Source organism: Delphinus delphis, chromosome 7 (genome assembly GCF_949987515.2).
Source record: "Delphinus delphis chromosome 7, mDelDel1.2, whole genome shotgun sequence".
NCBI classification, from domain to species: Eukaryota; Metazoa; Chordata; class Mammalia; order Artiodactyla; family Delphinidae; genus Delphinus; species Delphinus delphis.
The window spans coordinates 59373854-59390153 of NC_082689.1; the positions used below are offsets into that span (position 1 = coordinate 59373854).

The 16300-nt window shown below is 41.1% G+C and overlaps 1 protein-coding gene across 2 annotated transcripts in view; it reads right to left on the bottom strand.

Moving 5' to 3' along the window:
• Positions 1–353: 353 nt before the first annotated feature.
• Positions 354–16300, bottom strand: part of MAP3K20 (mitogen-activated protein kinase kinase kinase 20) — a 174465-nt gene continuing 158518 nt past the window's right edge. For both annotated transcript variants that reach the window (XM_060016573.1, XM_060016574.1), the window contains exons 17-20: positions 15200–15316; positions 12783–12857; positions 10125–10275; positions 354–2443 (exon numbers count right to left, since the gene is read on the bottom strand). In XM_060016573.1, the coding sequence (XP_059872556.1) occupies positions 1743–2443; positions 10125–10275; positions 12783–12857; positions 15200–15316 (1044 nt within the window). In that variant the 3' untranslated portion in view covers positions 354–1742. The remainder of the gene's footprint in view (positions 2444–10124; positions 10276–12782; positions 12858–15199; positions 15317–16300) is intronic.

Below are 16300 nucleotides of genomic sequence, written 5' to 3' on the forward strand. Positions count from 1 at the left end.
ATCCATGGTGGAAAAGAGGACCTTGGTGTCTGATGTCACCATTTCCCATCGCTTTTGCTTGTAAATGCAGATGGCAAACAATAAGAGTTAGACAGCTGAGTTGTTGGATTGATGTTTAGGTCACAGCTTCCCTTGCAAGTAAAGGTCATTTCCTATAACCTAGATTTTAATGCTGCCCAAATGCAGTTTGCACCTCCAGGCCCCAAGCACTGTATTAGAACAGGGCAGCTACTCTGGGAATATACGCATGTACTTGAAGACCAGTTTCTATTAAAAGAGACCTCCCCCCAAGCCCCCGCCATCCCCAGAATTGCCAGTGTGTCATGTGGTTTTCTACAGAGCACTGAGAATCCTATCCAGGCCAAAGGACACTTGATATTCAGGGTTAGTGAATGTTGAACAGAATCTCAGAAGGTACTGAAAGTAACACTTATTCATTTGACATATAATATGTTTGTTGCCACCTGACCCTTTGATTTGTAAAAATATGAATTTCCCAAGCTGGATCCCACAATTCCTGTCCTAAACTGCAGGCAGTTTCCGCCCACCCGTACCATTCGCCTCTTTACCCCCAGCTGCTTACAGCTTTCTTGCTACAAGGATGGTATTTACTGTCTTGCTCTAACAGGCTGTTGGTAATTTTAAATTTCTCTGGCTTTTAGCTTGTGATGTTATCATCCCGTTCTGTGTCTGTTTTCTTTTAGATTTGAGAGTGCTGACATCCCAAGAGGACTTCATGGACCGTTTTTTTCCCCTCTTTGCTCCTCCTTTGGCAAAATATAGAAAATGATATTCAAGGGCAGTCCCTGGGAACTTTGGGAAAGAAATAACCACAAATCTCCTAGGCAATTGAGATCTTTGGTTTCTGGTGAGTCTTAAGGTATGATATATGGCATCATAATCAACATTAAGTTCAATAACCTTTTTTTTGCCTAAAAATGACAAGTCAAATCAAGTTGGCTCTGACTGTGATAAAAACCCAAATATCTTCCTAAAATAAATACTAACCAGCAGTGTGGAGATTGGGTAAGGCAAGTGAGGCACTTGCCTTGGGCACAAAATGTAAGGGGACATTAAAAAAAAACCACCTCAGTAATCGAGATAAATGATATTTTAATGCAATATTTTTAAAAGAGAAAATTAATGCAAAAATTACTTGATGAAAAAATATCAAAATTCTAAATACAGGATCAGTAACAGTGCCTTGCCAAGCCATATGGGAGCCTTAGACAAAAGGAAAAATCAGTAATGCTTACTCTGTCTTTCTGTAGAATTTCGATTCTTTATCACAGTTATTTCGCATTAATTTTCATTTATTTAAATAGTACACTAGAATATTATTTATCTTGATTACTGAGCTTTTTGATTCCTCCCTTAAATTTTGCACCCAAGATGAGTGCCCCATTTAAGATAAGTTTTTCCATTTAACCTCACCCTAGTCTAGGCCCTGCTAACTAGAACAGCAATGGCTAGGGTAATACAATGGTATATTCCCTCCTCTAAAGATGTTAATTCAGGGAAATAAAATATGTTTGGTTATATTTAAGTCTAGTTACCTACACTGGACAACCAACACCCATAATCTGGCCCTGTTTTGGCTATAGTCTCACTTAGAAGGTATTTCCCAAATCCAAAAAATGGAAAGTTTGTCTTTTTGTTAATTCTTTTGGAAGGCAGCACATTAGCAAAATCCATTACATTAAAAAGAAACGTGCTAGGAAAAGATCAGCCAGTTCAATTCATCAAAAGTTTCTCCTTCCGCGGAAGTTTCCTCTGGGTCTTTCTCTGTTGGTCTTGGCAGGAGAGGGCCTGTGGGGTTTTCTCCGGTATTCCACCCTTGTCCATCCCCCTTCGCTGACTTTGCTTTCCTCTTCATTGGCTCGTGAGTCGGTGTCTGTGCGCAAAGGCATCCCTGGGATGGTCCTGGGTTGATGGGAGGCATTTGGGCTTCTCTTAAAGTCAGGTGACTGATGAGTATTGAGTGCTGACTGAGAAACCCTGCAGAATTTGCCAGAGTATCTTTCTCTTGAAGGAGTGGAATGCTGACTTTTTCCACTGAATCTTCCTCTGAGAGAAGAATTGAGAGATAGGCTAGCATGATTGTGTTTGTTCCTGCTTCTATCTAAGTATCGACCCCTCTCTAAAGAGCTGTCAGTATTAAGACTGGAAAAGTCACTATCCCTGGAGTTGAGATGCAGAGAAAAGAAGTCTTTGGTCAGTCCATACTGAGTAGGAGAGGAGCTTCTGGACTGGTTTATAGGTGTTATCTGTTGGTACTTAATGGGCACCTGGGTCCGTCTCACAGCAGCAGCATAGGAGTCCTGGTCATTGAGATAGGGGAAGAATTGTGACCCCAGGATGCGGTTGCTCTGGGAGCGCTGTAAGGAGGTGTTGGATGCAATCTGCCGCATCCTCAGAGTATCCAGCCACTGGCAATCAGCACCTGTGGAAGAAACGGAAATGAACATCTTTGAAGCTACAGTAAATCTGCATGCCTAATTCATAAGCCTGTCTCAGGATACTTCAAGTCTATTTGGGAAGCTCAAAGTTTTACCATTCACAGACATTCTAGGCTAGTTATAAGGACATTTCCTTTATTATTATAAATACTTAAAAAAAATAAGGACATTTATACTTACCGAATTTATGCTACATGCTTGGCACTGTTCCAAAGGCTTTTTGTATAGTATCTCATTTAACCCTTCAAAAATCTTCTCAGGTCAACACTAATAATATCATTCTAGAATTGAGGAGACCGAAGCTTGAGAGGGGAAGTCACTGGACCCACGGTCACTCAGTTAATAATCTCAGGTCCTTCTGCATCTAAATCCCATCTTGTTCCCACTTAGCCATGTTGTCACTTCTAGAAATTGCTGTTTCAGTGTCTTTGGATGGCAGAGGTATGTTTAGTAAACAAAAGTCTTTCTGCCAACCAGCACTTTTAAATCCTCAAGAACCCTAAATGCAGATAAAATAAATTGGGTTCTAATAGTTGAAACAGCTAAACATTGTTTGGGAGAGAGACTGTTCATATCTCCAGAGGAGAGATTCCTGAGGTTCAGGGATAAGAAATGTTTTCTGCATGAAAAATGAAGCTTCATGCCAAACAGGAAGAAGTTATGGTAAAAGAAAATGGTTAATTAACAAGAGCCATTTAATAAGCTATATTTCAGTGAATAAGCAAGTTCCTCACACTTAAGATCTCTGTCTCCCCAAGGGCCTGAGTTGCCCTCATTCTTGAGTTCCCTGGTGTCCTCACTGAGCTACTCTGGCTGTGCTTGTGCCGATGGAGCTTCTGGAGAGGAACAGAGCATGCTCACCTCCCTCTGCCAGCAAGCAGCCTCCCTCACTGCTCTGCACAGGTGACTCACGCCTCTCAGGTGAGGGACGCATCCAGATACAGGCGACCTCCTGTGTTCAGACACTCCTCACAGGCTTCATTCAACCACCACATGCCTTCTTCCCTTCATTTGGACTTCTCTGAAATCCTAGCTTCCAACAGAACCCTGATTTTGTTCAGTGTCCAACCCCCTCCATGGAGCCATGTGCATGGGGGAAGCTGACCACATCTGGCTCTAAGGCAGACTTTGATTAGTCCAAGCCAGACATAGCGATGCCATGGTCGGGAATGCACAAGGTGCTCAGCTCTGGCCATAGCAACCTGAAAGGTAGTCTGCAGGGGGTTTCTAAGCAAGTCTTTCTTACTCCAAAACATGAGAACAGGGAAGGGATTGACCTCTCATTTCCTGTGGGCCTTATCATATGTTTTTTGTTTTTTTTTTTTACATCTTTATTGGGGTATAATTGCTTTACAATGGTGTGCTAGTTTCTGCTTTATAACAAAGTGAATCAGTTATACATATACACATATATCTCTTCCCTCTTGCATCTCCCTCCCTCCCACCCTCCCTATCCCACCCCTCTAGCTGGTCACAAAGCACCGACCTGATCTCCCTGTGCTATGTGGCTGCTTCCCACTAGCTATCTACCTTACGTTTGGTAGTGTATATATGTCCATGCCTCTCCCTCGCTTTGTCACAGTTTACACTTCCCCCTCCCCATATCCTCAAGTCCATTCTCTAGTAAGTCTGTGTCTATTCCTGTCTTACCCCTAGGTTCTTCATGACATTTTTTTTCTTAAATTCCATATATATGTGTTAGCATACGGTATTTGTCTTTCTCTTTCTGATTTACTTCACTCTGTATGACAGACTCTAGGTCCATCCACCTCATTACAAATAGCTCAATTTCGTTTCTTTTTATGGCTGAGTAATATTCCATTGTATATATGTGCCACATCTTCCTTATCCATTCATCCGATGATGGACACTTAGGTTGTTTCCATCTCTGGGCTGTTGTAAATAGAGCTGCAATGAACATTTTGGTACATGACTCTTTTTGAATTATGGTTTTCTCAGGGTATGTGCCCAGTAGTGGGATTGCTGGGTCATACGGTAGTTCTATTTGTAGTTTTTTAAGGAACCTCCATACTGTTCTCCATAGTGGCTGTACCAATTCACATTCCCACCAACAGTGCAAGGGGGTTCCCTTTTCTCCACACCCTCTCCAGCATTTATTGTTTCTAGATTTTTTGATGATGGCCATTCTGACTGGTGTGAGATGATCTCATTGTAGTTTTGATTTGCATTTCTCTAATGATTAATGATGTTGAGCATTCTTTCATGTGTTTGTTGGCAGTCTGTATATCTTCTTTGGAGAAATGTCTATTTAGGTCTTCTGCCCATTTTTGGATTGGGTTGTTTGTTTTTTTGTTATTGAGCTGCATGAGCTGCTTGTAAATTTTGGAGATTAATCCTTTGTCAGTTGCTTCATTGGCAAATATTTTCTCCCATTCTGAGGGTTGTCTTTTGGTCTTGTTTATGGTTTCCTTTCCTGTGCAAAAGCTTTGAAGTTTCATTAGGTCCCATTTGTTTATTTTTGTTTTTATTTCCATTTCTCTAGGAGGTGGGTCAAAAAGAATCTTGCTGTGATTTATGTCATAGAGTGTTCTGCCTATGTTTTCCTCGAAGAGTTGGATAGTTTCTGGCCTTACATTTAGGTCTTTAATCCATTTTGAGCTTATTTTTGTGTATGGTGATAGGGAGTGATCTAATCTCATACTTTTACATATACCTGTCCAGTTTTCCCAGCACCACTTACTGAAGACGCTGTCCTTTCTCCACTGTACATTCCTGCCTCCTTTATCAAAGATAAGGTGACCATATGTGCATGGGTTTATCTCTGGTCTTTCTATCCTGTTCCATTGATCTATCTTTCTGTTTTTTTGCCAGTACCATACTGTCTTGATTAATGTAGCTTTGTAGTATAGTCTGAAGTCAGGGAGCCTGATTCCTCCAGCTCCGTTTTTCGTTCTAAGATTGCTTTGGCTATTAGGGGTCTTTTGTGTTTGCATACAAATTGTGAAATTTTTTGTTCTAGTTCTGTGAAAAATGCCAGTGGTAGTTTGATAGGGATTGCACTGAATCTGTAGATTGCTTTGGGTAGTAGAGTCATTTTCACAATGTTGATTCTTCCAATCCAAGAACATGGTATATCTCTCCATCTATTTGTATCATGTTTAATTTCTTTCATCAGTGTCTTATAATTTTCTGCATACAGGTCTTTTGCCTCCTTAGGTAGGTTTATTCCTAGATATTTTATTCTTTTTGTTGCAATGCTAAATGGGAGTGTTTTCTTGATTTCACTTTCAGATTTTTCATCACTAGTGTATAGGAATGCCAGAGATTTCTGTGCATTAATTTTGTATCCTGCTACTTTACCAAATTCATTGATTAGCTCTAGTAGTCTTCTGGTAGCATCTTTAGGATTCTCTATGTATAGTATCATGTCACCTGCAAACAGTGACAGCTTTACTTCTTCTTTTCTGATTTGGATTCCTTTTATTTCCTTTTCTTCTCTGATTGCTGTGGCTAAAACTTCCAAAACTATGTTGAATAAGAGTGGTGAGAGTGGGCAACCTTGTCTTGTTCCTGATCTTAGTGGAAATGTTTTCAGTTTTTCACCATTGAGGACGATGTTGGCTGTGGGTTTGTCATATATGGCCTTTCTTATGTTGAGGAAAGTTCCCTCTATGCCTACTTTCTCCAGGGTTTTTATCATAAATGGGTGTTGAATTTTATCGAAAGCTTTCTCTGCATCTATTGAGATGATCATATGGTTTTTCTCCTTCAGTTTGTTAATATGGTGTATCATGTTGATTGATTTGTGTATATTGAAGAATCCTTGCATTCCTGGAATAAACCCTGCTTGATCATGGTGTATGATCCTTTTAATGTGCTGTTGGATTCTGTTTGCTAGCATTTTGTTGAGGATTTTTGCATCTATGTTCATTAGTGATATTGGCCTGTAGTTTTCTTTCCTTGTGACATCCTTGTCTGGTTTTGGTATCAGGGTGATGGTGGCCTCATAGAATGAGTTTGGGAGTGTTCCTCCCTCTGCTATATTTTGGAAGAGTTTGAGAAGGATAGGTGTTAGCTCTTCTCTAAATGTTTGATAGAATTCGCCTGTGAAACCATCTGGTCCTGGGCTTTTGTTTGTTGGAAGATTGTTTTTTTTTTGCGGTACGCGGGCCTCTCACTGTAGTGGCCTCTCCTGTTGTGGAGCACAGGCTCCGGACGCGCAGGCTCAGCGGCCATGACTCACGGGCCCAGCCGCTCTGTGGCATGTGGGATCTTCCTGGACCGGGGTGTGAGCCCGCATCCCCTGCATCGGCAGGCGGACTCTCAACCACTGCGCCACCAGGGAAGCCCTGGAAGAATTTAAATCACAGTTTCAATTTCAGTGCTTGTGATTGGTCTGTTCATATTTTCTATTTCTTCCTGATTCAGTCTTCCAGGTTGTGCTTTTCTAAGAATTTGTCCATTTCTTCCTGTTGTCCATTTTATTGGCATAGAGTTGCTTGTAGTATTCTCTCATGATCTTTTGTATTTCTGCAATGTCAGTTGTTACTTCTCCTTTTTCACTTCTAATTCTATTGAGTTGAGTCTTCTCCCTTTTTTTCTTGATGAGTCTGGCTAATGGTTTATCAATTTTGTTTATCTTCTCAAAGAAACAGCTTTTAGTTTTATTGATCTTTGCTATCGTTTTCTTCATTTCTTTTTCATTTATTTCTGATCTGATCTTTATGATTTCTTTCCTTCTGCTAACTTTGGAGTTTTTTTGTTCTTCTTTCTCTAATTGCTTTAGGTGCAAGGTTAAGGTGTTTATTCAAGATGTTTCCTGTTTCTTAAGGTAAGATTGTATTGCTATAAACTGCCCTTTTAGAACTGCTTTTGCTGCATCCCATAGGTTTTGGGTCGTCCTGTTTCCATTGTCATTTGTTTCTAGGTATTTTTTATTTCCCCTTTGATTTCTTCAGTGATCACTTCGTTATTAAGTAGTGTATTGTTTAGCCTCCACGTGTTTGTATTTTTTACAGATCTTTTCCTGTAATTGATATCTAGTCTCATAGTGTTGTGGTCGGAAAAGATACATGATACAATTTCAATTTTCTTAAATTTACCAAGGCTTGATTTGTGACCCAAGGTATGATCTATCCTGGAGAATGTTCCATGAGCACTTGAGAAAAATGTGTATTTTGTTGGTTTTGGATGGAATGTCCTATAAATATCAATTAAAAGTCCATCTTGGGGCTTCCCTGGTGGCGCAGTGGTTGAGAATCCGCCTGCCAATGCAGGGGACACAGATTCGAGCCCTGGTCTGGGAAGACCCCACATGCCGCAGAACAACTGGGCCCGTGAGCCACAGCTACTGAGCCTGTGTGTCTGGAGCCTGTGCTCCGCAACAAGAGAGGCCACAACAGTGAGAGGCCCGTGCACTGCGATGAAGAGTGGCTCCCACTCGCCGCAACTAGAGAAAGTCCGAGTGCAGCAAAGAAGACCCAACGCAGCCAAAAATAAATAAATAAATAAAATAAATTTATATATAAAAAAAAAGTCCATCTTGTTTAATGTATCATTTAATTTAAAGCCTGTGTTTCCTTTATTTTTCATTTTGGATGATGTGTCCATGGGTGAAAGTGGGGTGTTAAAGTCCCCTAATATGAATGTGTTACTGTTGATTTCCCCTTTTATGGCTGTTAGTATTTACTTTATGTATTGAGGTGCTCCTATGTTGGGTGCATAAATATTTACAATTGTTATATCTTCTTCTTGGATTGATCCCTTGATCATTATGTAGTGTCCTTCTTTGTCTCTTCTAATAGTCTTTATTTTAAAGTCTATTTTGTCTGATATGAGAATTGCTACTCCAGCTTTCTTTTGGTTTCCATTTGCATGGAATATCTTTTTCCATCTTCTCACTTTCAGTCTGTATGTGTCTCTAGGTCTGAAGTGGGTTTCTTTTAGACAGCATATATATGGGTCTTGTATTTGTATCCATTCAGCCTTATCATATCTTTATGTGATGACTGTGAACACGAGAGGAGCTAGGCTGAGGGCAAAGGCAACATATTGAGGATGGCAGAGTGGAATGAAGGAAAGGTTCATTTCTCATCCTTAACATGGTTGAGCAGCTTATCTTACTGCACCTGGAGCCCGGCCTACCTCTGGACTTCTTGTTATGGAAGACAATAAATTTTATTATAGTTAAAACCTGTGTTGTTGGGTTTAGAGTACTGCCCAGGATCCTGGGCCCCCTGGCTGGTGGGCGTTTAAAAACACCTAGTCTGGGACTTCCCTGGTGGCGCAGTGGTTAAGAATCCGTCTGCCAGTGCAGGGGACACTGGTTCGAGCCCTAGTCCAGGAAGATCCCACATGCTGCGGAGCAACTAAGGCTGTGCACCACAACTACTGAGCCTGTGCTCTAGAGCCCATGAGCCACAACTACTGAGCCCGCGTGCCTAGAGCCTGTGCTCTGCAACAAAAGAAGCCACTGCAATGAGAAACCCACACACCAAAATGAAGAGTAGCCCCCGCTCAGTGCAACTAGAGAAAGCCGGGGCGTAGCAACGAAGACCCAATGCTGCCAAAAATAAATAAAATAAATTAATTTAAAAACAACAACAAAAAACACACCTAGTCTCCTTGGCAAGCGAGTCCTTATAGTGGAGGACACAGAAGCTAGGCTCTCATAACTCAGGGACACTAGCCATCAGGGTACTTTGTTTCCATGCCACCAAAGAACCTTCTGTTATGGCTTCTCAGGTATATTTTCTTATTGGGAAGAAGAGGCACTGATCAGAAAACGTGTGTTTCTGGTTCGTTGGGGAGGTATGTTTCTCACGGTGAAAAGTGATTTGCATGGGGTTTTATGTATCCATCTCCTGCATGTTTGTTAGTCTGACTCTGGGTTGTATTAGAGTTTCTGGACCTGCAAAGGTGAAGGTCAGAACTTCTTCCCTGAAGCTAGCAAATAATGACCAGTTCAACAGCAAGTCAGCCTGCCTTCCTCTGTTATTTCTAAATGGTTTCTTTATAGTGTCTGTAATTACTGTCACCACTACCCAGCATATGTATTTCATGTTTTCTCTTTCTCTATCCTCCCTTCTTTCCTTCCTTCCTTCCTTTTATTTTCCCCCTCGCTCCCTTCCCCTATCATTCTTTTTTTTTTTTTTCTCATTTTTTGGCCGCACTGTACAGCACGTGGGATCTTAATTCCCTGACCAGGGATCAAACCTACACCCCCTGCAGTGGAAGCTCGGAGCCTTAACCATTGGACCGCCAGGAAAGTCCCACCCCTATCATTCTTATGCTTTGATGGATCCATGGTGCTCCGGACTCAAGAGGTCGCCCCAGTGATAGCAGTGATTCTACAGGAAGGTTTGCTGGACATGGAAGATGATTCTTATCTTTATCTACAATTTTGGAAACTAAATATATATGTGTATAAATATACATACATATTTTATTTACCAATATAAAATAATCACTAATTTTCATCTTTTATGGTAGTTATCCAAATATTATACTTTATTATAATATGTCCCTATTTCCAAGCCCGTAAATACTACTTTCCATATAATTTGTGTATAAAACCCAATATTCTAAAAAAAGAAGAAGGAAGTATTATATTAGAAATCTATGTCAATTCACAGCCTGGCGCTTATCCCTCGTGAGGATTTGACATTTCCGCTTTGGAACATGTCTAGTGCACAGCTGACTTACTTGAGTCAGACCTGCTTCCATGGTTGCCCTCTGAGTTGGGGAATAACGTCTGGATGGCAAGCTGGACAACTTTCACTTCATCCTGAGGTTTCGTTCTACTCCACTGAATTGAATGGACGTGCTTAGTGCTTTTTGGAGCTCTAACATCGCTCTGTAAAAAAAAAAAAAAAAGGGAGAGAAACCCACAACCAAATATACACACGTTTATAAAATAGGAAGGAAGGAAAACCAGGTTATCATATCCCTTCAGTGTAACTCCTTAGAACACTATCATAATGCATTAGGTAATATATTTGCACGGTTTGCCTGAATATGGTAATCTGATTAAAAGAAAAATTTTAACTACTTTATTCCTTAGTGGACTATAGTAGTTAAAAAGGTGGTTGTCTTCTCTAAGAATTTGTTAGTTGGCAAATCTCAACTTACCTCTTCGTTTAATACGTAATGATAAACATAACGATGTCTTTTGTTTATAGTAGTTGAACTCAGATATTTTGTTGAATAAATAAAAATCTGACCACTATTTTGCCCAGGACTGCCTGTGATCATCCTGGGTAACCGGGTGAGTGTGGGTAGGTCGGTGGGACTAATTACCCCCATGGGAGGGTACAGGGTAACAAATGCAAAAGTGAGGCAGGATAGAGAATTAAGAATAAGGATTAGAAAAAGGAGAGGACGCCGGATCAAGACACACCACTTTCTTTGTCCTGTGCGCCCTTCATCACCAGGTGTCACAAATCAGGCTAGATTGGAGAGCCTCAGGATTTGATACGGTTATGAAAATATATATTTTTTAAAATCCTGAAGTGACTGTTACAGACACAAGTAGCGTATCATCATGGAGCCTGAGAAGGAGGACGAAGGAGAGGAGGAAGAGGCAGGAGAGAGAGAAAGAGAAGGAAAAACTTGGTGAGGTGTATCTCCAGAACTAAGGCAGGTAGAGATGAAACTTGGCTGTTATGACTGTCCAGTTACTCAAAGAGGGCTTTTCCTTAGTAGTGGGGGGCGGGGGCTGGTCAACAGGCTCTAGAATAATCCAGATTCCAAGTTCCTCAAGACCAGTCACCTTCTTTTATTTAGGTTCTGTGCCCTGCAGGCAATGCTTTGACAATGAATGCTCTTTCTCAGGTGCCTCATCCCTGACAGGCAGTGCACCCTGGGTGATGAGGATAAATCATTGCTGTTGTCCTAATTAGCTTCCAGCATCGGGTCACCCTGGATAAGCGGACTGTCCAGGGTTTGGATTTCTCACGTTCAAAAGCCACACCCTGGCAGCTCAGAAGACCGTCCCAGTGCAGCAGCGCACGAAGTCCCACTCCAGGCTGACTTCCCTCACCTTACTGCTAGGAAGGGAACAGATAGAACAGGAAGAGTGGAAACTGTATTCACAGTCAGAGGACCTGGGTGTGACTCCACCGACTCTCACTGACTACCCCAAACCTCGGGACCGCCTTTCATCTCTCTGAGCCCGTTTTCCCTAGCTGCCAGGTGAAGACGATGCTCCCTGTTTTTGACTATTTGCACAAGGTTAATGAGATAACACAGGTGTAAGCTCCTCTTACAGTGCCTAGGTCATGGCAAATAATTCTTAAATGTTTCTTGGGTGAATAAATGAGTGAATGAATGAGGGCATGTCCTATTAAGGGTAGCTGCATACTAATATCTCCATGGGTGCCAAGACTCTGCTATAACTGTTTCCCTCCACCCCGTTCCCCCAGGGTTTCTCTACCTCGTGAAGCAGATTCTCCCACCACCATGAAGACCTTGCTGATTTTTAAAACATAATTAGATCATTTAAAGCAGCAGACTACTTAAAACACCCACTGGCTTCCCATGGTGCTTACAGTAAATCCAAACTCTTCACTGCGGCTCTGGAGGCTCTAGGCTCGGCCCCGCCCACCTCTCTAGCCTTGTCACGCCCTCTGTGCTTCAGGAACTTGCACTTGCCCTTCCTCTGCTGTTCCTTGTTGCCTCCCCCTCAGAGAAGGAGCCTTCCCTCACCATCCAATCTAACGCCCCGTGTCTCACTATTTTCTGGTTCTCACTTATCACTCTGAGATTACTTATTTATCATCTATCTCCCCCCACTGGAGTACATATAAGCCTCGAGAGAGTAGAGATTTAGTCTATCCTAATCACAGAATGTTACTCGTTGGTAGGTATTTGCTCAATATATGAATTTTAATTTTAATAGCACATTTTTCTAAAGTATACGTTTTTCTATTTTTCCATATATAAAATATGTGGAGTCTGGTTTTGATAGTAGACCCCCCTTATCCCCAGGTGGTAGTAGAAGTTGCACTCTGTGAAGAATTGCTGATCTACCTTCACCCCTAGACTCTAAGCACCAAGAAGCAGAGCTCTGTTTTGGTCACTGTTCCGTATCCCCAGTACCTCACACATGCATACGTGGTATGCAGAAGGTGCTCAATCATTAACTGACGAATGAATGAATTACTACCTCAATCTCTAGGCAAGTGTATCCCATTCTCAATCCTTCCCAACACTTCGTTAGAATAATTGCATTGATCTTCCCATACTCATGTTGGTTAAGTAGTTTCTCTTCCAATAAATTTTAAGAACTCTGAGGGAGCAAATAAATCCCTACGGAGAAACTGATGGTGAAGCCAACAGGTGCCCACCCCCTGCCCAGCTTACCTCATATGTGACTGTGCATTCTACAGTCTGATTTTCCATTATTCCTATAATCCACTTCTCCATTACAAACGGGGGCTGAAAAAAACAAAAGTTAGGATGGGTGTAGTGCCATCGTACAGCCTGCCCTGCTACAGCGCAGGTTTCTTGGAGGCCGGCTGTGCCGTACACAGCTGGCAGATAGGGCGCGATTCAGGTTATCATGAAAGCCATGATGTCAGATTATTAGGAAACTCATGTTGGTTCACATGTGATTACTCACAACATGCTAATGTCTAATGTTTGGGGGTTTGGTTTCATAACACATCCTTTCCTATGTTTGTGAACAGCTAATCTTGTCTCCCACAATCTTCTCTTTTCCGATACATCACTCAATCCAATCATTAGGTCATTAACTCAAGCTAATGTCTGGAAGCCTCAGCGGAAAGTTTTCTCACCATTAAGAGAAAGCCTTAACAACCTTAGAAGACCCTAAAGTGACTTTTTTGGTTGCAAGCAGTGGCTGGTTTAGCGGCTTCATAACCACCCTGCTATCAGGCTATCCGGCAATGCTGCAGGTGCAAATGAAACTGGGAAGACATTTCTCCACTATATTAAAATAAATGAGTAATAAAGAGGCCTATGCCTTGGATCCTATTTTAAGTTTGATGAAAATGGTCTTTATTAGAAGTGAATCTCCACTCTCTTCCCACCCCCCAACCCATCATTCCAGGTTTAAGGCTGCAAATGACTGGCCATGAGATAGGCACAAAGCAAACGTGGTAGAGATTTAACTGGGTTTTTTTTTTTTATCAAGAGAAAACCAAAGAGATTTTTATTAACATGTATACCTCATGTATACACAGGAGATACCCAGGGAAAAATGAGTAACTCAAAGAATTCAGGATTAAATGCCATCTTTATAGAGAAAGGGGAAGAGGGGGATGTAGGCCTCTTGGAAGAGAGTAAATGGTTTTTAGGAAAGATGAATGGGCCCTCAGAGGGACAGACGGAAGGTTTGTGACAAAGTTTGTCTGGGTATGGAGTCGACTTCTAGTCTCTCCTGTGACAAGAATCAATCTTCTCTGTTTTGTTTTTCTTCCTTAATTAGGATTTTTATTATTTCTGTTGATGTTAAAAGGTTCTACAGATTTTGAATGGCCCACCCCAATCCTGTTTTTCCCATAAGCCCTGTTAATGTTGCTGCATGATTTTGCAGAAGATATGGTTCCTCTAGAATGTCTATATGGCCTTAGAGCAGAAGCACCTGTATTCAGTTTTATAACTCCACCCCGTTCTTTTTGCTCTGAGTGACTTCCTTCTGTTATCAGGCAGTGACTTGCTTCTCAGTGACACTGAAGCCACTAACAACTGGCGGCAACCAGAGATGGCACAGGTGGGGAGGAAAGAGAAAGTGTGTGTCCAGTCTCCAAGATACCAAAACACAGTCTGTCCCAACAGAATAAGGGAAAGGTGAAAGCAGATCATCAACTTGGTGATAAATAACATAACTTCCAGTTACTCAGGGCAATCCAACAAGGAATATGCACATGCTTCTAAATTAAAAGGACTTGGGTGGTTAGCAACCTCATGCCTGGGAAGCGAACACATTCGCAAGTCTAATGCTGTGGCTTTGAAGACTCTTTGCACTTCCCCACTTGTGTTTGTACCATGGCTCTTTGCTGCCAGCCCCATTTTCCTCACTGAAACCAAATACACAGTCAAGAGTGTACTAGAGTTAATGGCTTATGTGACGTTTAGGGTGACTGTCCTGTTGACATCATGGTTATTCACCTGAGTTGTTGACCTTCTACAATTGAAGTCTTATATGTATTTTTTCAGTATTGTTGACAGATTTGAATTTTTCCATGTTGAAGAGAAGCTAAGCATTTTTCTAAGACTGTCTTCAGTGTTTTAATGGGCGTGCTTGTACCATTGACCCCAAAGTAGTAAGGTGCTCTCTGGCCACTCCGGGAATTCATAGGTGTGAACTCAAGGAAGCCATGAAGACTTCAACATGTGCTTCATGAATAATCTCATCTCAGTTCTTCAAGAAATTCAACACCACCAAGAAAGCCTTTCTCCTGACAAGTTTTTAAAAGTTGAAAATGACCCAAAATTCGAGGTAAACATTTACATCATTAGCATTTTCTTTCCTTTAATAAATGACGGAATACACATAAAGAAATGTAGAAGAAAGTTAAAAAAAATTAAACAACACTTTTTTGTAGTACTTTTTAGTTCACACAGCGTAAGTGGAATTTTAACAAAAAACTATTATGATCGCAATCTGCTAAATAAAATGTGCCTTTCAACAGCCAGCTTGAGGCTGAGCTGGTGTGAGCATCACAGGCACAAAAGCACGCTGCTGGGGTATTTTAATGTCTTTGTTTGACATCTGTGAATTCAAAAAAGCTTTTAAGTAGTAAATAGAACTCTACCTTTGTCATCTTTAAAATCTCTGCATCAGGTAGGTTAGTGTTGAATGTCACATCTTTGATGTAGGTTATTGCAATTTCATCCCCATCCATTTCCATATACATTTTCCACTTACAATCCTAGAATTAAAAGAAAAATTATAGAATTTGAGAAAGTAAAACAATCTTTTTTTGGTCTCAATGTTTTATAACACATGACGTATTCTAAATGAAGTATTACTGGAGTGTTTTTTTTTTTCTTTATCAATAAAAGGACATGAAATTAGATCTCTTTCTATATCTAAATAATCCCCAGGTGGGGCGGTCTTGAGACACCATTAATCAATCTAAATGTTCTATTATAGGAGTTGCAAACTCCACATCCTAAATGAGCAAGGTAGATAAAATGAATAAAGCCAGGCAGTTTCATTACAGAGCCTTAAACTGTAATATTTCACAATGGACCCACTTAATTTACATATTAAACATGGTAGGGATATTTTTCCATTGACCCAAAGAAATGTGGTCTTCCCACTTTTTTTGAAATATAAGTCCCTCTGGATCTACCTTTCACTTTTCCAGTGTTGGTAATGACATGGGTTCAAGAAATAGCTCCCTTTCTTCTTAACAGGAAACGTGAGGATGTACGGCAATGCATAACTGGCCCAGGCATTGGGGGGTGGGGGGGTCAGGGGAAGGGTTAGGGGACTCTTGGGATCTAAAGGGCAACTGCCCTAAAGGGACAGCCACCGCTCAGCTTCTGTTGATTGTTCCCATGTGGGAATATGCGTCTAGTCTTGCTAGGTCCTTTAATGATTTATGAAAAGTTGGATATCTGATTCTTGTATGAAACCTCTTGATTTTTTAAATGATGGTATGTTCATTAAATTTTCAGTAAAACCACGATGTAATGAAAGAGGGCTCTACACCATTAGTCACCAGGGGAATGTAAATGAAAACCACAATGAGATACCACTGTATACATACCAGGTGGCTAAGACTGATAACATCAAAGGTTGGCTGTGATTTGGAGCTACTGGGTTGTTGGCTGGAGTGTAAACGGTAAAATCACTTTGGGAAAAGTTTTGGTAATTTATTGTAAAACTAAACATATATGTACTCTAT